Below are 24,347 nucleotides of genomic sequence, written 5' to 3' on the forward strand. Positions count from 1 at the left end.
TGGCAGTGGCAGAACACTGGGGGTACCCTGGGAAGTCCCACATTTGGTCTCTAGAGGGAGACAAACACCCTTCAACTGTGTCATAAAACTGAGCTCACAGCTCACAGGCTTGAGTAACAGATCACAGTTGAGTAAATCCACAGCTGATGAGTCAGAGATGCTATGCGTCACACTGGAACATTTATATTGTTGGCTTCATATGCAATACCTAGGCAAGCAGTAACTATGTTACAACAGGCAACTACACACCACCTTGAGAAATAATCATTAGGAAATCTAATTGCAACCATAAATAAACTTCTCAAATGGCTGTTTGACACCTGCATACCATGGAAGAAGGTCTCTCCTGTGCTATCTTCCCAGGGAACACTCCAATTTCACCTCAGTGATAATGTTTCTGAAAGTTTTTTCCTGTCCACTGGAGAGGGGTGTCTCATTTGGCTCTCTCAGTTTTATTTTTACTCTAATAATTTCTCTTGTTTTCACTGGAGGAACACCTGCACATCTTGGAAGAAGTTCTCTCTTGCACTGTCTTTCCAGGGAACCCTCCAAGTTGACCTCATGGACAGTGTTTGAAAGATGTCTCCTGTTCACTGGAGAGAGGCGTCTCTATAGGCTCTTTCAAATATTTTTTTACTGTTATAATTTGTTATTTTCATTGAAAAGACACCTGCATGCATTGGAAAAAGGTCTCTCCTGTGCTCTCTTCCCAGGGAATACTCCAATTTTACCTTACTGAGGGTGTCATGGAAAGTAGTTCCCTGTCCACTGAAGAGAGGCATCTCAATTAGCTTTTTTAACCTGGCATCTGGATATTGCTTTAAATCTTGCGCTTTCATTTTTCCCAAAGTGTTTTCCTATTTTCTGACACTTAACTTTTTACACTTGATAATAATTATTACTGGTCTATTATATAAGTGTTTCTAAATTTCAGTTTTACTACTGTAAAACTTGATTGTACATATGGCACCTGTCCATCCTGCAGAAGGTATTTTCCATCTGTCCTCCTGAGCTTTACACAGTTTTTCCCCGACAAAAGGTTTTTCTGCAGAGTTCCTTTTTTGTGCCAAATTTGTGATAATGTGAGAGTCACTACTATTTTTGTTAGCATTTGGATTATACTGACAACCTGCCTGATTAAATCATGTGTAGGGACAAATTTTCGTGTTAATTTCCTCTAAGTGAGAATTTTCTACTGTTCCAAGTGTTGCAGGAAAAGCTTTTCAGAAGAAGAAAAACCTGTGACAATGTCTGCACATCAACAATATTTTATTACGTTCCAGCGCAAGACCACAAGCTACAGCATACTGGCAGTTTAAAATTGCATTTTATATTTTGCAGTCATCAAGTACAATTTAACATGGCATTACAGTGCAACACGTTGGGTTCTTCCAAACAAGATTTTTGTTAACATTTCTATATTTTGACTGCTGAATATGCAAATCTAAAATAAAAAAAAATACTCAAATGATTATTACAAAAAATAAAATTAGAAAATATAATAAGATCCCTGAGAAAGCATTTTAATGTGTATAATTTACTTTAAAAGAAGGCAACAATGAACTGAATTAGTTCAAATATTGTCCAGAAAAACCTTGAAATCCAACATCCATCCAACATCTTCAAAGACCTTGGTACTCATGTTTGCAGTGTCCGACATACAGAGGCTCTGCTTGGATGCCACGCCTTGAGAAGAAACAGAAACATCAGTATAACATAATAAAGCAAACATAATGAGAAAGAACGCTGTCTTGTTAAGTTATGCCTGCAATATAAGCTCTTTACAGTACCTCACGAGCTTGCAGCGAAATTCCTGCAAGCGAGGAAAGGCCTTGTCCACACTGGAGGTCTGCTTCTCATCACTCCACAGTCTCTCTGCTGCAGCACTTGCCCTTGGCCTGTGATTTTGGGTACAACCAGTGATTATTTGGATTGATTTTATGCAACTGTTATTGCACTTTTTTTAGTAATGTTATTAGCTTTATGATTTCAGCTCTCTCTTTAATCTCATACCAAAGACGTGGAGTGAGATTGGTGGCATCGACATACTCTCCCCACATGCAGACCTCACCCCCTATCACCAGCTTCTTCTGTTCCTCAGATCCTGTGGAGGTATGATGAAAAGCTTTGCTTTAATAACATGATGGGTTTTAATTAAAGATAGGCTGGTAATAAGTTTGCTATCAATCAAAATCCTCACTTCAACGTTATCACGCCACTTCAAGTCAAAACTCAGCAAGTCAGTATTTAAAAAGGCTTCTACATGCTCCCGTCACCAGCACAAAACTGAGCCAGATTAATATATTATATTATAATGTGATATTACTTGGCCATGCACACACCAGAAAAGTTCAGTGGCTGCACGGTGTAGTAGTCGCGCCAGTCCTGGCCATAGGAAATGTGGTTGATGTACCACGGGGCAGCTAGCAGGACCCTCATGCCAGCTTTGGTCATCTTGCTGAGCTCCTCGTAATAACTAGCTGGGGTGCCCTTCCAGATGTGCAGCACTGTGTCCTTGGGAATCTGAGCAGGGTGACAAACAACTGCAACTGACCTGTCTGCCTGCTGTATCTTGATATTGAATAATCTGTTTACATATAATGTTTTACATTTAAACAACATAAAAACCCCTTAATGAGCTTTTATCAATAAGGACAGTCTTTTACTAAGACATGATTGAAATAATTTGTACCTCTCCAATGGGGCAAAGCATCTTTTACTTATCAGAGAGCTGCAAACATTTCTTAAACCAGCAGAAATACCCCAAATTACAATTATTTAGCTGGATTATTTAGTAATGCACCATGATGACACATGCTTTATTGGTTTATATCTGAATTTAAAACAACTCTGGTCTGCTTTTGATAGACTGATATCTGTTCTGCGCATTTGCTTTCTTAATTTGATGCAGAGAGCTTTGTGAAATAATTGCCAGTGGCTACATGATTAACTTCTGTGTTTAGTGGGAGAGTGTGCATGTTAGCCACGGGGCATCACACAGCATTGTGAGCATGTACCACAGCAATCACACCTCTCTGTAGCTGTGTCCCAAGTCCATACTGCATACTTTCTCAAACTTTTCTACTTGTGTTTGTAGTGTTTTCACACTGGAAAAGTGATTGAAAAGTAAATTGATTTCAAGGCCATGAAAATTTCTGTACTGTGCACTCTGTATACAATTTGTAAATCATATGGAATTAGGACACACAACTGCATGTCTCTGCATGGACAACAGTCTTTACTGTCGCCTAGTGGTAAGACTGCAAATCAAACATTCTGTGTTGCACTCACACTCAACAAGGCTTGGCTGTTGTTATATCCCATATCCTCCTGAGACCTGAACTTTTGTTTGGTATGCATTTTCAATTTCTCCTAGCTATTTGGGATCAGTAGGACCTGTTAAATATGGAAAACTAAACACTGTCAACGGTAATAAAGTCCCAGTGACCTCAAATGAGACGTAATAAAGTCCCAATGTCCCCAAACAAGATGACAATAAAGTCCCAATGTCCTCAAACAAGATGACAATAAAGTCCCAATGTCCCCAAACACAATAATAATAAAGTCCCAGTGACCTCAAATGAGATGACAATAAAGTCCCAATGTCCTCAAACACAATAATAATAAAGTCCAAATGTCCTCAAACAAGATGCCAATACAGTCCCAATTTTCTCAAACGAGACTACATCCCATTGTCCTCAAATGAGACGATAATAAAGTCCCAGTGTCCTCAAACAAGATGACGATAAAGTCCCAGTGTCTTCAAATGAGTACTTCCTAATTAACAGTGTCTTAGCTTGTTACTGTTGCTAAAATCAACAATAAAATGTGATCAGGTTTTGTACCTTGTCCACTTCTGTGTCAGGATCAGCTGTAGACTGACTTGGCAGAGATGGCTGCCATCTTGTTTTTATATGGATTAATGTATTATGCTGTTACTACCACTAGATGGCACAAGAAAAGGTGTCCACGAACGAAGACAACAGGTCTAAGTTCAGCAGAATGAAGTAAAAGGTGTAGTAAACGCAAAATGTGATGTCCTCATATGAGGACACAGGGTCTCAGGAGGATATTTTATAGGAAACCAAGCTTTACCTATAGAGACAAAAACCACAGCAGACAGTACAACTTCAACAAGCCACAGCACACAGGTTCTTTTCTGACCCTTGAAGGCAAGGGGCCACACAGTGTAGTAGCGGGCCCAGTTGTGTGTGGGCCCTGGCTTGTCCAGATACCACGGAGAGGCCAGAATCACCCTGAGCCCTGCTTTAGTCACCCTGCGCACTTCACACAGGTAACAGCCATCTCTCCATACCTCCACCACTGATAAAGAGCTGCGCTGCAACACAATGCTATGGATTATTAGACTTACATGAACTGGTCGTGTGATACATTAGCTTGTCTTTATCAGACAATACACTGTTAAAATTTGGTTGGCTGGTTCAAATCATATAACCTGCTGAGGTCAACATTAGTTATCTGTAAAAAACATATTAGGTTAGAGTACATGGATGCCTGCATAAGCGTTTATTCTAAATGATTATAGCTATAATAGGGTAACTGTATAACTAGCCTGTATACTGAAAAGAGTAGATTTCTCTTGTTAAACATAAAAAAAAAAATCAATAACAAAGATGTTAAAAATATGATAAAATAAATGCTACATGTTTTACAAATTGGAGTTTAAATATCTCCTTCAGTGAATGCAGATATTTGGACACAATATAAAATAGCTGATATAATATTCAAAAAATAAATGATGACAAAAACTAGTGCTTGTTTTAGATGCCTGAATCTGTGCTTAGCGATACTATGTGCTGCAGTGAAATGAAAAATGTTTGCATATCAAATTTTGATATTTGTTAATATGTAAATTAGTGCTGTCTGTTATTCACTCACTCTACAGCAGGAAACAGCAATTCAAAGTAAAAGCTTTGTGCCAGGAATTCAGTGTTTTGTGGTTTGTTTGTTTTTTGTTGTTTTTTTTACAAATTTGACATATTTGTGAGTCACTTGCAGTCCATTCAGAATGGACCCGCGACCCACTTTAAAACCGCAACCCACCAGTTGGGAACCACTGGTCTAAAAAGTATGTAGGCAGATATGAACCCCACTGGATAAAAATAGTTTTACAGGCTTTCATACAGGTGTTACTTATTGTACTTACTTGTTCATGGTAGTCAAACACATCCTGCCACACAATAGACGTCTTGTTGAGAGCCAAAGTGATATTCATAATGCTGGAAATAGAGACGTTAATGTTACATTTACATGTTGGTTGGTGTATTTCCAAAAGCTTTCTTCACTATATAGCCTCGTTTCCACCTAGCAGTACAGTATGGTTCAGTTCGGTACGCTTTTTCTCCGTTTACACTGTGAAAAATTGTGGATGGTACCAATGGAACCGTTCCCCATTTTTGGTCAGCCCTCTGTTGGGGTACCTAGCACACAGATCTGGTACTAAAAGGTGGAGCTGTGAACACTGCAGTCCGTTGATTGGTCGATAGCAGACGGCCACTCTGCTCAGGGCTGAGTTGTGGCTGGTTTTGAAGCTTATGTAACCACTGTTCATACTGTGGAGAGTTTTATTAGACTGTAACTATAAAATGAAAGGATGTTTTGCTGCCTCTCACAGCAGCTGGAGTTGTACAGAAATAACTTAATTCACAGGGCCGACTTCCAGCAACTTCTAAGGTGGAACGTTAAATTGTTACGTTACTCAATGTATGAGTTGACTTTTAAATATCCCATGGAGAGAGCCTCTCACCGCAGCCTGTTCTATTTTGTTCTGAAAATGTTGGTGTGCAGTTTCGTTCTGTGGACGATAAACGAGGTGCAGACTGATAAAGGAGGAAATACAATGAGTGCTGGACGGAGCAATGAATGACAACAACCCCCGCCCACACTTAAGAGTACTGTTTGCGGTGGAAACGCTAAGCAAACCTAGGGTCTAGGTACCATGTCTGAAGGGTTACTTTTGTTTCCAAAGGTACCATACCGCAAGTGTTTGGTGGAAACAGGGCTTAGACTCCCCTTTACAACCTACTTCTCCATGTAGAAAGCTTCCAGTTTGGTGAAGTCTGCTCCGAATCCCATCTTTTGCATGAACGCTCGGACATCAGGGTTGGATTTCCTGTGGAAACAAGCAGTAGGAGTCTTTTCCTTGTTTGTAATCTCAAAAGGCATCCTTACATCAACTACCTGAACAGCTGAAAACACATGTACAGCTATGAGTAAAAATTCAATAACAGTGTAAACAAACAATTGAGTAAAACCATGTCAAAAATAGTCAGCAATAATTTATATGAGTCACCACATTTCAACATACCAGCAGGCAAAGTTCACCTCATCCCCTCCTAAATGGATATAGGAGTCAGGAAAGACCGATGACACTTCCTTAAATAGTCTCCCCATGAACTTGTAGGTGGAGGGTAACACTGGATTAACAGGGCCAAAAGTACCTGAAGGGGTGCTCCCACTGTAGCAGGGAGTCAACAGGTCAGACTGCCCTGGGGAATAAATGGTAATAAATCAGATTTAGTTTGAGATTTTGTTTAAATACATTTCTGGGATTATGTGTTGAGTGCAAACATTTGTTACCACTGATGTAGACATAACGGTCCTCCAGATAAGCAGGGAGTCAAACTCAAGATTCAGTACATGTCTTATTGCCATTTATAGTCTTACAGGCTTGCAGGTTTGGCAGACAAGGTTCCTGTTAGCCCAAACCAGGCATAAAGCCAGGTACTTTTAATGGTGAAGATCAAGAAGCTGGGATCATGTGGGAAAAAAACTTGTATTATTAAATTTTACCTTTTCCCCAAGATAAGGTGTGGCCGGGAGAATCAAACTCAGGAAGGACCCTTATTCCCCACAGCCTGGCATGTGAGATCACCCTTCTCACATCTGACTGCGTGTAGATGTGAGTCATCGGATGGAAAGCCCCCTGAATCAGAGCCAGAAGCCTTTGTTCAGGGTGGATGTAACTTTTCCGAACTTTCCTACCTCTTGGAGCCACATGCAGTGGGCTCAGTTAAAAAATCTAGGATAGTGTACAACAACCATGTTTCATCTTCTTAAGTGCATTTTCGAATTATATTGAATGTGCAGTCACTTGAAGTGAGATCCTTTCTCAGCTCTTCATCCACATGACATACCTTACTGGAAAGGTCTGGATAGGTGCTGCTCTGGTAAGGGAAGGAGGGGTCGTCAACAATGTGCCAGTGAAACACATTGAACTTACTGTAGGCCATTGCATCCTAACAAGAAAGATATACATTATTACCACTGATGACAAGAGTGATCAATGAAACAGAAGGCTGATGTCCAGGTTGTGTCATCTGATTATTACCAGAGTTTTTAAAATGGCCTTCACTGGTAAATAATGACGTGAAGTGTCCAATAAAATCCCCCTGAACTGGAACCGGGGGAAGTCGTCAATCTCAGTCTTGTTAACAAAATACTAAAAGAGGAAACAAGAGGGAAACAAATTTGAATTCCTCCACCACAAACATTAATCAAGCTCTTAAGAAGGTGAGATTGTGTATTCGAGATGTGATGAACTTAGAGGCCTAATGAGTTTAAGCATTTTAAAATCCGGACTTACTGTGCCAAAATCATCTTCATACACCAGCTGACTGAAGGTTTCCAGACCTGTGCTTAATCAGAGGACGTATAATCAGCAATCAGATCAGTCATTACATATTTGGTTGCATTAGGTATCTTGTGCAAATTCTTCAAAAGGCTTTGATGGAGACTACAGCTCTTCCCTTTTAGCTGATTGTTGACAAGTTTGTTTATTTTTCAGAGTATATTTCACAAATGTAATGGCTATAATCACCTCTTAGGGCACCCCACACCGTTTGTGCATTCAGAGATGCTTGTCCTGCACAGACACTCAGATTGTCTGGAACACAAATAGGAGTGATTAGATAATTCATTGGACTTGAGCGGAGCCAATGTGCCCTCTAAACCTGTGGTTCTCTAGTTCTTAAATGTGTGGTACTTACATCTCTCAGAGGAGTCTTCATTTGGGTAACCCTCACAATCATCACGGTCAACACTGACCTCAACGATAAATGGTTTCCCGTCACTGAATCGCAGGACACCATTTCCTATTGGTCATAAAAGTTCAAATATTACAGTCACGAGTTGCTGGGTTAAAGTTTAGTAGAGGTGCAAACACTGCCTGTGGACTTCCATTTTGACAACGTTACACTCAAGCTGCCATTATTCTATAAGCTATGGTATGTTTGAAAACACAAACATGAAGCTGTGTTACTCCGGTCCATTGTGATTGTGGGTTGTTAGAGTAGGCAGGCCTACACTGACTGATGAACTGCTGTCTCTACAAAGCCCATTGATCTACTTTAAAAGCCAACCTGACAAACAGAACATTCAAAACAAAACCAGTGGGCACTTTGCTCTACATATTAAGCATCCATAATGCAATCTTATTATGTAAATCAACAGTTCATATAGGCTACTCTTAATTCTGACACTAGAATTTAAAGAGACAGGATTTACATATATTTAATTACATTGTAGCCTATGTGTTTTAGTACACATAGCACAGTGAATTCTGATCCTAGGAAATTGTTAAATATAGTGGTGTCAAAATAAATCAAATTATTTAAGTATCATAGAAGTACTTCTGTGAATATTTACTAGCCTATTTTTAATGGTATGACTGGACCTTTCAGATCCAGCAAGGACTAACATCTTACTTTCGTTTTAGCTCAGTCTTTAGTTCACCTCCCTTTTGTCACCTACCAGAAGTGTAGTCTGGAAAAATAAGAGAAAAGTATCTCTTGAAAGCAGCATCCAGAACAGAACAGCCCTGCTGTGCAGCTGATTGACTTCCGTACACAAAGTAGAGAGCCTGAGGGCTCAGAGGGTACCGCTCGGCTGAGGAGGTGAAAGTCTGCGGCAATGGCCACACTCCGTCTACTGTGTGTAGGCCGAACTGGAGGATAATTAGCAGTAGCAAATTAAAATGTGGACGAGTGTATCGTCCACAACTAACCATGCACATGACCTCCATGACAGTTTGTGATACTTCTCCATTCAAAGGCAAACTGCACTGTCAAGCTGCGGCAGTCAGGTGCTCAAGAGCATGCAGTCACATGACTAGAGCCACAAAGTGTGGGTGTATTTTGTTTGTGTGTTTTGAATCCTAATGTATCAGTTTGTCTGTGTTGTGATTTTATGTGATTTTAATTAGTATTAATAGGGACATAGCTTTTCTACGAGAAATGACGTCATTCCAGTTGGAGTGATGTGAAGACTGAAATAAATGTAGACTAAAAGTGTGAGACAAAGCATAGTTTAGCCTGAGGTGGACTACAAAAATAAAGATGGCATATACTGGCTGATAAAATATGACAAATTCAAAAACACAATGAAAAGCATTAGGCAAGGAATGAATAATAATGAATTTTTTAAAAATGATTTAAAATATTTTTTCCAGCAGTTGGCCTGGTCTACATTTTATTACAGGGACGTGTTAACTTGATAACCTTAACAGCGATTGTTTAAATCGGGCGTGTAATAAATATTTTTTGTATATTTTAAAATGTGTTTTTAAATATAGTTACATTAAAACAAAGGTGTGTCGTCTAAACACAAATGTTTTTTGACATTTTCCTGTACAGTCCATCTGACGTAAGGCCGTCGTCAGTTAGTGACGCTGTGTCTCTTTGTTGGCTTAGCAGCGGCGACGTTTTGTTGTTATTTTCGCTGCAGCTGAAAAACAGGCTCGGATAATTTTGGTTTTCGTATTGTTCCGCAATCAACATTTCACACACTGTAGACTTAGGTGTGCTTGTCACAAGTTGATAACCACCCTAGGAATGGACTCAGACGAGGGTTATAACTATGAATACGACGACGAAGAGGAGGAATGTAGCGAGGATAGCGCCGAAGAGGAGCCGGAGGACGACACCCTGGAGCTCGGAGAGGTGGAGTTGGTCGATCCCGTGGTGGCCGGTGGAGAGCGAGACGAGTGCGGCGAGACTGGTGGAGGTGGCCACGGTCCCGGCGAGGAGGAGGAGGAGGACTACCGCTTCGAGGTTTTGACTGCCGAGCAGATCCTCCAGCATATGGTGGAGTGTATCAGGGAGGTCAACGAGGTCATCCAGGTAGGTATTCTGGTATGTCGGCGTCAGGAAAGACCGGGGTCCAGGCTTGGGTGAAGCATAAACAGGCCCTGGACGTTAGCTTAGCCGTTAGCATTGTAAGGAGTAGTTTACTTGCTGGAAGTTGGCACTTTGACAACAGCGCTCTGATTTCCACAATACTAAAATGATTTTTTTTTCTCAATGTAGCTCTCTTTTGTGTGGGTGTCGCTTAAATGACGATATGGACAACGTTTAATGTGTACATTTAAATATCAATTTTCGTACGAATTGGGTGCCAGGAAGTAGTCTAATCCCATTGAGAAGTTGGCAGTAGCTATTGCTAAGCTAATGTTAGCTTGCAAGTTAGCTAGCTTGCTAACTAGCCAACTGTAACCGTTAACCCAACACATTATTGGAAAAGCATAATGTCTCTAGTGTTGAGTTACTGCCAGCTCCCACGAGACGACAGTTGGACGTTATTAACCAGACAATTTAAACTTAACGTTATAAAATTTGTAAAGTAACATAATCGTTGACGTTATTTTTATGTTGGACGAAAGGCTTGGTCATCGAGTTGGTTAGCAAGTTACGGTAAAACGTTAGGTTATTTACGTTAACGTTAACGAGGAATTTAATCGTGACTTCCAAAAAAGTTTGGATGGATTACACGAGCGAACGTTGTAATCCGGCAACGGCTATATTTTAAATTAGATATAAGGGGAAACTCAGTGGAGCCCTTCGGCTTAGCGTTATCTTGGGCCTCCATTTCCTTTCACTTAGCTACACTTGGGTACAGAATAAAATGGAAAGTGGTCTTGATAGACCTGCCAGTATTACGTTTTTGAGAAATAGCGTTGTATTTTATGCAACAAAAAGTTTCTGAGTATTATTATTTCACTTCAAACAAGCCCATAACCTAAAGTAGGTAAAATACCAGTACAGTGGATACAGTAACGTTACAGCCGCATGGCAGTTATTAACAGCAGAAACTGATACGGTGATTCTTCTAAAAATAGTATTTAGATCTACCTACTTATTTTTTTGTTTTTTGGCACCACCAGCAAATAACTTTTGTAGTTAAATAGCCACATATTTTTTCTGAATTTAAGATTACAGTGGGGAGTATGTGACAGTAGGATAGTTAACTACTTGAACTTACTTTTCTTCTAAATGTCTTAAGTGACTTTGCTTACACATGTTAAGAGTGAATGGGGTTTTGCCTGGCCTCTGACGACACTTTAGGGGTAAAGTTACAAGAGGCTGATGGATGTATTTCATCTGTAGAGACCTTGTTGTAGAGGCTCCACTGCAAACTTCAGATTAACATAACAGGCAAAACTTCCATAACAATTGTCGATGACAATACTAAGAGTAATTGCTAATCCTTCCCACCTTAGTTATATCAGTACGAGTAGACAAACTATAAGGAACTCCCATCAGAAGTACAGTTCAACAGTGCCACAGACTACAGCCTGTAAAACAAGAATAAAACAAAACAACTTCTCTCTCAACATTATTTTAATCTTAATAAAGGTAGCATTAATTGCTGTGCAGTTGTATTGTACTGAATAAGCTTGAGCTTCGTGTACCTGATAAACTAGCAACTACTTTATTTTGTCATATGATATTGATACATTGGTACCATCATGGTGATATTTTCTTGAGGTGTATTCAGCTTGAATTGCACATTAATAACATGCAGTAATATTAAGATATTTTTGGACATTTTTCATGCTTTATTGATAGAAAGTAGACCAATATGAAAGGGGAGAGAAAGGGGACTACCTGCAGCTAGGAGTCCTGGGCCGTACTTGAACCCAGGCCATTGCAAAAAGGACTCAGCCTAAATGGTATGTGCTCTATGTGGTGAGCTACCGGGGTTCCCCTAAATACAGATGTTTATATGCAGGAAGCGTTATGCTTTGCGGTTGATAAGCTTTCCACCTGCTTATGTCTGTTTGACATTTAGCTGATAGCAGACATGTACAGGTGAGTGTATGAATCTTTAATAAATGTTTGTAAAAGTGAAAGCAGTGTGTAATGCTTTGAATAAGTAGTTCATGATTGATAGCTGCTTTTAGAGAACAATGATTTGATCATCTTTAGGGACATTTTCCTCTTCAGCTACACAAATTATATCTTAACACATTCGCTTGCATCATGATTCAGTGATATCATCAATCACATCATTGAACACCCTACTGTAGTAGTATTGTGTCGTAAATTATTTTGTGAATCCCACCCCTATTTACATCAGGATGGACTGAAACAAGCATTGTGTGTATGAACAGGTACATTGAGACAGTTTCCTTATCTAATCTTGCAATTGCTGAGACAATCCCTTTGCTCAAACAGTTGAACCATGGCACTGTGACATAGGTAGTGTACTCTGCTGTTGCACCATCATGATTTCACAATTTCAAAATGTGATGTAAAATGTTTATTTTTATGCATTTCTATCATGCATAATACAAAATATGTTTTTACTATTCTTCTTTGAAGGTGACTTTCATCATCATCATCCCCAGGTGTACCAGGGAAACCCCTGAATGCCTGTAACCATAGTGACACCTGGTACAAATCAGTGTGGTGACTTTGGTAGCTCGACAGTCCCAATTTACTATTCATGCAGCAAAGAGTGTAAATTACTTTATAAGTCATATTTTTACCAAAGTATCAATATGACTTTGGTGCTTTTATTACCAGGATTAGTTTGATAGCAGTGTGGAATTGAGAGGGGAGTCGATTTTTGTGATTTAAAAGTTGTGGCATCAGTGTTCTGTTGTATTTCACTATACCGTTCCTACAAGCAAGCTGTGTTTAAACACAATGCAAAACAGTTTTTTTCTTATGTTACACACAGACGTGTTTGTATGACAGGGCAGACTTAGACTGATTTTAAAATTTAACAGAAATTCCAGTTTTTCCCCTCCCTTTTCCCATTCCTGTTTTATCTCTGGAATCTGTTGGGGTTAGCCACAAATCATTTGCTATCAATGAAACATCTGTGACTTGTGCAGACACCACCTATGACCAATCTACATTTATTTGCATCTTTCCATTGACTTTTAATGCCACCTCTTAATTTCACTTTGCATTGTTTAACTTAACTGCAGGGCAGCATAAAATCGTGAACTTGGACTTTTGTTTTTTTGGTTGTTTTTTTTTTATCAGTGTGAGCAGAGAACAAATGGGAGGCAGCAAATAGAAAATCTGGAGTAGATCAAAAGTGATCATTGAAACCAGCAGCTCAACTCTGCTTAAATACTCACTCTGCTCACATGCTCACACAGTGCATTCAAGTCAAGAATTTGGGGTAGATTGTGGTATTTGTTCTGGTCTTAGATCAACATATGACTGATGTTATTATATAAACGTAGTCCTGTAGAATTTTTGTCAAGATGCACTGAGGATATTCTGGCAGCTCTGAAGAGAGTAGCCTTGTACATTGAAAAGCATGGCCAACAGCGTCTAGCTCTATATACTGCACAACACGTGTAGATAGAGCACGAATGAACAAGTTTACTTTCAGATGTGGTTTTGGCAAGCCGAAAATTTCAGGTATTACTTTAAGCTGACTTCAGCTGTAGGTAATAAATTCATGAATCCATAAATCTGTATAAATCCACCCAGTGATGACTACACACTAAAATATGGTGCTAGATTCAAAAACAGCATGCAAAGAATATATTCACACAATTAATATTTTCTTATTTCAGATAAAGGTAGTCAGTAAGAACATCAAGAATAGTGTGCATAAGTAATGTGTCAAATCACTTTTATTGAGAAAACCCTCATACAGTGGAACAACAGTTTGTTTGTGACATATCTGTATTGGGGATATCATCACGGATATTGCAGTGCTGCACGGTATGGTGCACTTCTGTCCAGTTACAGGGGATGGGGCACTGTAATTGTTTTATTTTCCTTTGTTTGTTTGTAAGATTTTTTAAAATCATGTCATCCAGTTGTCTGGTTAATGCATCATAAATGGTTGCCATTTTGCCTGTGAAAAGTCTTTGAAAGTATTGTTGTCTGTAGTTGCCTATTGTCCAGCAACTGCTGTGAAAAGAAAATCCAAACTCCTCAGTGTCATGCAGTCCAGTAGAAGAGCCCTGGCAGTTAATACTACTTTTTGTGTCAGGGAGGAGTTGACTGTGGTAGTTTCTATGGCTGTAGTTTGTGGTGGTATTTTATTGGATTCTAATGTAATGAAAGGTTTTTCTGTCCACAAGGTGTTTTTGTCCCCTAACCCACATCAGTGGACAGTCATAATGCATTTATTAATGCAGTGCATTAATTTAAGTAATAATGAATTTATTTATGCAATGTAAGCAAGGGCTTTTAAATCTATAATTATTTTTAGTGATTTAAAATAAACCCATTTCATTTCAGTTAGTCCTTTTTAAATAACCATTCTGGTCTAGTACTAATACATTTCTGAAAACCTGGACCAAAAAACTGTCTGTTGTTCCACAAAAGAAAGTTTGACTGAAAGAAGGCGTAGAGTTGTGGAAGTGGCTTTTCATGCCAACTTTACCCCTGATTAGAAGTTGTTAAAGTGGAGTTTGAAAATTGGCAGTAGATAAATGTCAATTTCAGGTTTATTTCTGACCAGTCTTTTTTTTTTTTGTTCCTTTAGAATCCTGCAACAATAACACGCATCCTTCTCAGTCACTTCAACTGGGACAAGGAAAAGCTCATGGAAAGGTAAGAGCCTCTGAAGATCATTCTTTATGTGTCACCTTTAACTTGTCAGCCAACAAGTATGATAGAGTGAGGGTTCATTTCTTAACACTTTGTTGTTGTTCTTCTTTTTTGTCTCAATTGACTACAGGTACTTTGATGGTAACCTGGACAAGCTTTTCTCTGAGTGTCATGTCATTAACCCCAGTAAGAAGCCTCGGATCCGTCCTCCAATCAACACTAGATCATCGGCACAGGACATGCCATGTCAGATCTGCTATTTGAACTTCCCCAACTCCGTGAGTCCCACAGTGACACCAGCATTGTGTTGCACTAGCTGAAAGTGGTTTCAGGTCTAAACTGTAGTGTTAAAAAAAAAAAAAATTTGAAGCTGTGACTTGGCTTAATACCGCAATGGAGATTGGACACTGTAACTTGTTGAATGCAAAAGGACCCCTAGCTAAGGCATTGTCACAGACAGTGAGTGGCATTTTAATCCTTCTCTAAGTTGTTTTTTTTTCAGACCCAGTTAACTGCCTCAACAGCAAAAGAAAAGGAGGATGGCTATGTGCTATGACTAATATTTTGTCATATCTTCTATAACCACAGTCAGTCCGTGTATGTGGCTCAATGTCAAGAATTAAACTCACAGGATTAACTATTGTTCAAATTCTTCATCAGTACGATGAGTTAATTTTACTTAACCTTTTAAAAGGGATAAATGCTAAAATCAAAAGATTATTTGTGTTACACATCGGTCATTTTAAAGTAGGATATTAGCTAGCTTTGCACCCTATAATCAGACATCTGCCTATGCCAGTTGGTGGCCTTGCTAGTTGGGGTTAGGATATTGGAAATTGTTCCAATTTTAAGTAAGGATTATTATTACAAAGAACGGAAGGGAAAAGTATTTTAAAAGTGTTACATAACTGTGACAGAAAACTGAAAATTGAAAGCTTCTGTGTCCTCCTCACATATCTGAAGTGAAATACAGCAAATACTGCAATTTGTAGCAATGCTGTACCCTTTCAGTAGGAAATAGAAAATAAGTGTGTCCCAAAGATGGTAGAGTTTGTATCCCGTATTGACCCAGCTCTTCTCTACCAAGTGCCACTCAATGCTGCAAATTTCACTTGTAGTCAAAGTTAATTGAAGCCAGGGGTTGATTTATGTGGATGTGGCCTAATCATGCATGGTTACATACAGCACTGTGCTGTATGTACAGACCGGTGGAGGAGGAGTAACTGTTTGAGGGCCATTCTGTTGGCAAGCTCTGTTCTATCAATACCTGCAGGCAGATGCCTTGATGCCAGAACATACCTTAACATTACAATGGAGCAGGTTGATCCATTCGTGGCCATCACATATTGATGGGCATGGCTACTTTAAACAACACAATCCTGCCTGTGGCAGTGGATGAATCATCCAGGAACAATTTGACAGTTTATCAACAGAAAGATTAGAATTAAAGGCACACTGCAGTTAACAGCCCCATTCCTTCTCTCATCAGAGGATAAAGTATATTATCACAGCCAGGTGGTTTACTGTTTTAGCTGTGATATCAAGTTGTTTGCATGTTGGAGAGGTTGGAGCACACAAAATTATCCACCAGTTATTTTAATCAGTTTTTGAAAAGTATACCATGTCGGCATTGTTGGCTACTGTTTCCAGTGTCGCCAGTGAAAGTGATAGCCAACCCGAGTTGTGTCTGTTTGGTGATTCGCTTTACTATAGTTGTATTTTTTTGGCGCTCTGTCCACATTTTTGTAGCTACCTTTTGGATGCGTGCTGCTTACAGTCTGGCATCTGGTTGGTACCTTTTTATAAAGTCCGGATGTCACCTGTGCGCTGTCCTCAACAAAATCTAGTGGGTCATAATTAATGATTGAGAAGCATTACTTTTGTATGAGTCTATACATTTTTGCATAGTATACCTTTTTTAAACCAATATTGTTCTGTCACCTACTGATTCCTCTGAATGACCTCACTCTGATGGCTTTGGCTTGCCTGGTTACCAGAAGCGCATGCAATCATGTGATGTCTTGTTTGTCTTATTAACAAGATTTTTCTCTTTTCCAGTATTTTACAGGCCTGGAGTGTGGACACAAGTTCTGCATGCAGTGCTGGGGAGATTACCTGACCACCAAAATCATAGAAGAAGGAATGGGACAGGTACCCACTAAGAATTTTCCCTGATTGCTGTCAGTCTTGTAATAGCTGTCTGACTAATGATTTGCTTTCTGTGATCTCTCCTCAGACCATTTCTTGTCCTGCTCATAGTTGTGACATTTTGGTCGATGACAACACAGTCATGTGAGTATCTGTTTGTGCTTGTATTTGTTTTAATATTTTGTTGCATATTGGACAGCAGTGTTGACAATACAAGCGTGTGACTGACCCAGTGGGGTAATGAAAAGAACAGGAAACAAAATAGATTCCTCTTGTTTTTTATTGTGCACTTTTTGTGACATGTACAGTGTACAGAGACAGATGCAGTTTGATAACTACCTGAGAAATAGCATTATTACATCTGCAGTGTTAAAATAGGTTTGATTTTGTCAAAGTCAGACCCTAGCTTGTCAGTACATTAAACAAGAAAAGAAACTGTAAATCTTTAAGAAGAAACAACAGGAACAAATTTTATTTGAAATTCTCCCTTCTAAAAGAATTTTTTTTATCGCAGGGCTCCCTTATTATTCCTCTACTTATCTACTTTACAGTGTTGATGTTCAGCCTGTCATGCAATGAAATATACCTCCACATTGAAAGCATGGACACTAATCTCTTGTAGCACCTCTTAAGCTGACAGTAATTGTCTTAACCTAAATTCTGATCTGACCAGCTAGCAGGAGACCTAATAGTGTTTTCACTGACCAGTTTAGGGTCAATATATACTTGAATAAAAAGGAGTTTTGTACCTCTTACTCAGTAGCCTGCACTTAAAATTGTAGTTTTGAAATAATGAAATGTGTTATTGACAAAATGTTAATGTCAGCAGACAAATGAATATTTTTACCCTAATGTCAATTTACAATTTTACTTGTGGAAAATTTTAAATTGTGTGACGTCATTTTGTTTCATGCATTGTCTGTTGGAAGTTATACACTGAATATGAAGGAAGGAAGCTTTGACCAAAATCACAGATTTTATGTAATGAAGGCTAATAAATGATTTGACCTCTCCTATAGGCGCCTCATAACAGATTCAAAAGTGAAGTTGAAGTACCAGCATTTAATTACGAATAGTTTTGTAGAGGTAAGCTTTGGGATTTTTTTTCCTCCTTAATAGTTTGTTGAAATGGAATATGAAGCCTTTTTGAGTTGTTAGGTTATCCTTTATGCACTATTCGGAAAAGCAGGGACCTTCTTTGTACTTAAGCCATATTCTACCTTTTATCACTCCTTTAAGTGCAATCGACTGTTAAAGTGGTGCCCTGCACCAGACTGCCATCATGTTGTCAAAGTCCAGTACCCAGATGCCAAGCCAGTGAGGTGCAAGTGTGGCCGTCAGTTCTGGTAAGATGGTTTGTGTCAAGACAGTGTATTCGATTATCATTAACTGGTAGCGACAGTACACGAATGTTGACTGTGCACATTAAATAGTCATTTTTAAACATTGTGTAAATTTGATGTGTTTCCTTCTGTTGGCGCAGCTTCAACTGTGGAGAGAATTGGCATGATCCTGTCAAGTGTAAGGTAAGCCACTGGGAATATGTTTACACTTTACAGATATGTTAACCTACTCCTTTAGTATCTTGAGTGAAGTCCTATCAAGATTAGTATTCATTGTGTGATTATTTCTTATTCATATTTGAATTCTTTTGTAGTGGTTGAGAAAATGGATTAAGAAATGCGATGATGACAGTGAAACTTCTAACTGGATTGCAGCAAATACTAAGGTATGGAAACAGAGTGGTCTGCTGGTTTTACCCTCTTGTCTTGTTAGTGTTTGTAGGTAATTAATGTATGATCACAAATAAATTTAAATTGTGGAAATACTGATCATACTGAAAAATAAGATGTTGAAAACGTGAAAAACTGAAGGACTGTACATTCACTGGTAAAGATGTTGACAAGTATTGGCACAAGCTTAACAGCTCATTTGTTTGAATGACAGTCAAACAATGGTCCCAAGCCAGCAGGCCATCATACTGTTTTGGACATAACTCTAGATTTATGAGAGACCTGCAAAAACTGCTCCATGAGCCTAAATACACACTTGACCATGAACAAAGACTTACAAAAATCCTTACTCTCACAACAGGAGTGTCCAAAATGCCATGTGACCATTGAGAAAGATGGTGGCTGCAATCACATGGTGTGTCGGAACCAGAACTGCAAAGCTGAGTTCTGCTGGGTCTGCCTGGGTCCATGGGAACCCCACGGCTCAGCCTGGTAAGAGCTAATGGCTTATTTAGTAAATGATGATGGTGTCACTTCTAGTGCTGTGTTTGAATATACTTTAACTTTTTTTATCGTGTTGTTGTCATTATAATTAAAAACGTTTTAAAGTAACTGGAAAGCTAATATAACTATTCAGATAGCAAGTGCAAATCTTCATGTCATGCCGTTTCATGTTTAAATACACATCTCATGTCAGCAGTATTATGTGACAAAGCATTACAACATAAAGAAGTGACAAGTAGTACTGATGTTTGTTACAGTATTCTGGAAAACATTGTTGATGGTTCTGACCTGGCTGTGATGTTTCAGGTACAACTGCAATCGCTACAATGAAGATGATGCGAAGGCAGCCAGAGATGCTCAAGAGGTAATAAATTTCACTCATATCGATACATTTAGAATCTTTTGCACGCTCTTTTTTGTTGGCAGACATGCCACATACCAGCACAATGTTTGTGTGTGTATGCAAACATTCAAAGGTGGCTCATTGGCCATAATTCTTACTATAAGGCTTAAGGCGCTTAAATACAGGCAAACTGTCAATAAATAAAATAAATAACATACTTAATGTAAGTCTCTGACCTGTTGATAATTCCTGAACTGCAGCTGCGTTCATTCAGGGCAGGCACAACTGGCTGACTAAAATGCACACATGACGGCACACTGTAGCAGGCTGCAAGTACTTCAACTGTGTGCTTTGAGTTGGTATTCTCTACGACGAACAGTATATGTGAGTTTGGTCACATGTACACAGCAAGAAACACTACGTAGCATCAATTATTACTTTGGCATGGTTCAAATCTGCAGTGGCTGCGTGAATCGACCTGTAGTCTGTTTTTGTGTCATTCAGCTCATGGACACATTCAGGTGGTGCTGCCATAAATGAAATGTTTAACATGCTTCTAAAGATACACCAGAATAGAGTTGAATAATGTTGGCACAAATCGTTCAGTGGAGCTTGACCAACCTGGCTATCTGGCCAAAGTCAACTAGCATGCAACAGCTGATCGACAACAATTAGTGCGCTGCCAAAGCTTTCCAGGTAAAACTTGCTCTGCAGAATTTCTGTTGCGTGCATGCAAGTAGTAGACATAAATAGACCATTTTGACAGCAGTTGTTTGGGCCACAGGGAGTACGAAACCGAGGATGATGCATACTAAACAGAACAACCTGTACTGAATGGATTGGGATGAATATACATGCCGTTACACCCCAAGCAACTGTGATTTCTGATCACACAGCAGCAGCATCCAAAGTATGGTTTCCATCCCACTGCACTGGGTGATGCACAAAATTCTGACAAGAAATCCTGTAAAAAATGTGTATCATTTGGCACAAAAGTGCCTAATATGTTTTAAAAGAATACAATCCATTCCAACTAATCAAACAAGTGCCAATAAGTGATGTAATCCTGCTGTACAATATTAAAAAGTCAAACCAAAAAAGAGTGGGCTGGACCCACACCTGCAGAATACAATGTAGACATTTCATTATACGTAGCTAATGATACAGCACCCAGCAAGTTTTAAGATTTGCACTCTAGTACAAATCAAGTTGAGCATGCTTGAGTTAATGCCAGTTCCATGATGTGTGTGTGCAGCGCTCCAGGGCAGCCTTGCAGAGGTACCTGTTCTACTGCAACCGCTACATGAACCACATGCAGAGCCTGCGCTTTGAGCACAAGCTCTATGCTCAGGTCAAGCAGAAGATGGAGGAGATGCAGCAGCACAACATGTCCTGGATTGAGGTGCAGTTTCTGAAGAAGGCCGTGGATGTGCTGTGCCAGTGCCGCTCCACACTCATGTTCACTTACGTCTTTGCCTTCTACCTCAAGAAGAACAACCAGTCCATTATTTTTGAGGTATGATAAAACAGAAATTCTTGGCGTAACAGAGCAGATGGTGCATGAGTTAAATTACTTTTAATATTTATATTATATCTACAAATAAAATTTGCAAAGCAATTTGAGTGTTGATTGATAATCTTGACAGTAATCACTGTCCTGAAATGAGGAATGTACAATCATCATGGAATTGTGTTTGTAGTGCCACATAAAGGCAGCACTGCAATTATAAACTCACCACATCTAGATGAACTTCATCTTCACCAAAATCAGGTTGGCTGATCCTTTGGCAGAAATTTGTCTTTTCCATTCAGTCATAACTACTTGTGAAACCTTGTTAGTGGGCAAATGGATATCCCACGAAATCCTGGCTACATTTCTATTCAGCATTCCTCTCTCTGGCAGCAGATCTAGTCCACTGAGAAAGGCCCAAGACTGAATTAGTCACTCGATTGTTGGGAGGAGCGAATATGAGGAAATCAGCCCAAACTTCCTGTAATCTGAGCTGGGCCTGAGACAAGATCCTCTGAAGTGTAGGAGGCATTATCATGGATAACTGACAGTTCTGTTAGAAAAATATTTATCTTTTTTTTTTTGGTTCACCAGAACAACCAGGCAGACCTGGAAAATGCCACTGAGGTGCTGTCTGGCTACCTAGAGCGGGATATCTCCCAGGATTCCTTGCAGGACATCAAGCAGAAAGTTCAAGATAAGTACAGGTCAGTGAAGAAAGAATCATAATCACTGCCTGCCGCTGATACATTCGTCTGTTCTTGGACACCAACAAGTGTTTTGTTTCCCTACAGATACTGTGAGAGCAGGCGAAGAGTGCTGCTACAGCACGTGCATGAAGGCTATGAGAAGGACCTGTGGGAGTACATTGAGGATTGAGGACACGTCCCAATGCAACGGACTCTTGAGTATCTTGACAAACTAGAGCGCTGATGCAATTTAACAGGGCAGCACGGGCCTTCTGCCGCCTCTCCTTCGGCAAACCAACCACTTTTGCATCATTTTTTTCCTGGAGTTGTTTAACAAAATCTTCAAAATAAATTATATTTAAATACAAGGTAGAGTAATAAAAAGAACGTGTACTACAGTATTGTTAGCAACAGAGTGGAGTCTTGAGAAAGCAGAAAATCCATCTTAAACAAATACATCCTTTTGGCTTGTATTGTAACACCTCCCCTGAACTATCTTTTTTTCCTTTGTTTTTTTTTTTGTTTTTGTTTTTGTTTTTTTTTGCTTGTGAATCTTTTCTGTTTTGATTTTGACTTTTGTTTTCCCATTAGTGTGAAAAATGTTTTCAACACAGCTTTAATTGTCCTGGCCATGTCTGCAATATGTGGTGAGATCCTTGTCTGAGTGGCTGAATGTTGATAGGTTGATTGCAAAGGGGCAAAGACATTTCAGGGGGGAGAAGAAGAAAAAAAAACATCAAATGAACAAAATAGCAAGTCTGTATTTTTCAATTTGTAAATAGTCCATATGCATGGGAGTTAAAGAGCAAGAGTGGCACGTGTTTGCATAATTTTGAAATTTTGAAATATTTATTCTTTACCAATACTGAGAAAGGTGTACTTGCGCCATGTAGGTCGAGTCTGTCTACTCCCTCCGTAGTGTGTGGGAGCTTGGATGTCTTTGGCAATAAGGCATTCGTCCCGTCATCCTCAGTCTCTTCAGAGCAGTGCACAAAGTTGCACCTAATCAGTAACTCTTAGTGGGGACTGATAGAAAGAATTTCTCTTAGTTGCCAAGTGATCAGATAAAGGACTCAGTGGAAGTACACGGCTGAGATAGAAAACAAAGAGCAGAAAAGGTTTTACAGTTCAAAGGTGAGGTAGAACGCACCGGCCCTTTGTCCCTCTATTCTAACCCTTTGCCGTACCCTCTTAGTTGTTTTTAGAGGTGTTTAACATTTAAAACCATTACTAATTATTTGCAAGAGCCAAACTGAGTGACATTCACTCTTTTTTCTTTTTTTCTCTCTTTCCCGACGTGGCTTGAGATAGCCCTCTTAAAGCTCAGCTTGCACCTTGGGGATTGAATGAGGGTAATAGAATGTACTGATAGCACAGCTTTGTCTGCTGCTAATTGAGCTGGATCACTGTCAAACAGGGTCAGGCATTTGCATCACTCTTGCAGGGAACACTTGGGTGGTATGGGCCTGGTAGTGGTCGTACCTCCTTGAAAAAGATCTCTCGCCTTGCAGTGAGGCAGAACATAGCTTTAAACCAAGCTACACAGATGGACTTGCGTGATCCTAAGGCAGATGAGGAATATAGGGCAAACTTCTAAAGGTTGTAGGACTGTTTTATAACGCTGTTATGCTTTTGCATTAAAGACTGTATTTTTCGCACATGGGTTGAGGATTCGACATTGAAATGTCAGTGCCCCTCCAGGTTTTGCATTGTTCTATGTGGTGGTTACTCTGGTTGTCAAGCTCTCTGCTTGTAATTGCTCGTTCATGTCTCTGCAATATGGCAGTCTTAACAAGATTGACTGGAGGGGACATGAATATACAGGCACTGATGCAAGTCAGAAGATGACACCAAAGTGTCAGCTTTCATTAAAACACATCCTTTAACCCAGTTTCAGATCTTTGGGGAATTCTCTCCCAAATGCTTCTTATGTGTTCAAACTTATTATTTTATCCTAGCAAATTATAAACTGTATTGTTTATTTGAATAAATGTCATGAGAAATCTCATTTTTGGGAGTACTGTGTGAGTCATTAGAGTAGGTTTGGTCTCAATCATATGAACTACCCAAACATCCACGATGCATTTCTGCGCTATGTATTTTTGCAATGTAGTGTACGACAGACCTTGGCAGAGCTGTGTCTTCCAGAATTGCGTGGAATCATTTGGTAACTTTTTCTTTTTTAGGCAAAAATGTTTCTTTTTAAACAACATATACTTGCAGACTGTATGAAAAAGATCAGGTGGTTGGTTGTATGATGTCACTTTTGAATTCATTTTGTCTCTCGAGTCACAAACCAATGATGACACAGGGTGAATGGATAGTAACAAAAGATGGGCTACTTTCTCTAAGCTGTCTTGCAGTAACGCACCAGTTGTAGCTGTGATCATTAGGCTAATATGCTCTCCAGGGCTCACTCTGTTTTCATTGTGTCTGCTAGTAGTTCATGAACATTTCGACATAACGTTTGAAGTAACAGAAGCAGCTACTTACATTAAACTGAGACATCCAAAAAAAACCCTTTTAATACTTTTCTACATATCTTTTTCTTTATGCTATCAAAGGTGTTTTATTTCCTATTAGTGTAAAAATGTG

At 39.3% G+C, this 24,347-nt stretch overlaps 2 protein-coding genes across 3 annotated transcripts; one reads left to right on the forward strand and one right to left on the reverse strand.

Annotated features, from left to right (window-relative positions):
• Positions 1-1,252: 1,252 nt before the first annotated feature.
• hexa (hexosaminidase A (alpha polypeptide)) lies at positions 1,253-9,111 on the reverse strand. 2 transcript variants are annotated; one of them, XM_050074073.1, is made up of 14 exons: positions 8,773-9,111; positions 8,010-8,114; positions 7,841-7,906; positions 7,607-7,653; positions 7,352-7,462; positions 7,158-7,259; positions 6,814-6,946; positions 6,329-6,509; positions 6,047-6,133; positions 5,168-5,240; positions 4,165-4,339; positions 2,014-2,104; positions 1,791-1,898; positions 1,253-1,686 (listed from the first exon to the last, which is right to left on the reverse strand). In XM_050074073.1, the coding sequence occupies exons 1-14, from the start codon at positions 9,041-9,043 to the stop codon at positions 1,623-1,625; spliced, it is 1,614 nt and encodes a 537-aa protein (XP_049930030.1). In that variant the 5' UTR covers positions 9,044-9,111; the 3' UTR covers positions 1,253-1,622. The 2 variants fall into 2 exon arrangements, with proteins under 2 accessions (XP_049930030.1, XP_049930028.1); XM_050074071.1 differs by lacking the exon at positions 4,165-4,339 and adding an exon at positions 2,343-2,523 and having other exon boundaries at positions 8,773-9,109.
• A 565-nt stretch (positions 9,112-9,676) lies between these two features.
• On the forward strand, positions 9,677-23,760 carry arih1 (ariadne ubiquitin-conjugating enzyme E2 binding protein homolog 1 (Drosophila)). Its single transcript, XM_050072773.1, has 14 exons — positions 9,677-10,139; positions 14,761-14,828; positions 14,956-15,103; positions 16,884-16,976; positions 17,062-17,117; positions 17,993-18,059; positions 18,213-18,319; positions 18,457-18,499; positions 18,631-18,702; positions 19,068-19,198; positions 19,517-19,574; positions 20,809-21,069; positions 21,658-21,770; positions 21,858-23,760. The coding sequence occupies exons 1-14, from the start codon at positions 9,852-9,854 to the stop codon at positions 21,940-21,942; spliced, it is 1,590 nt and encodes a 529-aa protein (XP_049928730.1). The 5' UTR covers positions 9,677-9,851; the 3' UTR covers positions 21,943-23,760.
• The last annotated feature ends 587 nt before the right edge of the window (positions 23,761-24,347 follow it).

This window comes from Epinephelus moara, chromosome 20, assembly GCF_006386435.1.
Source record: "Epinephelus moara isolate mb chromosome 20, YSFRI_EMoa_1.0, whole genome shotgun sequence".
Lineage (NCBI taxonomy): Eukaryota > Metazoa > Chordata > Actinopteri > Perciformes > Serranidae > Epinephelus > Epinephelus moara.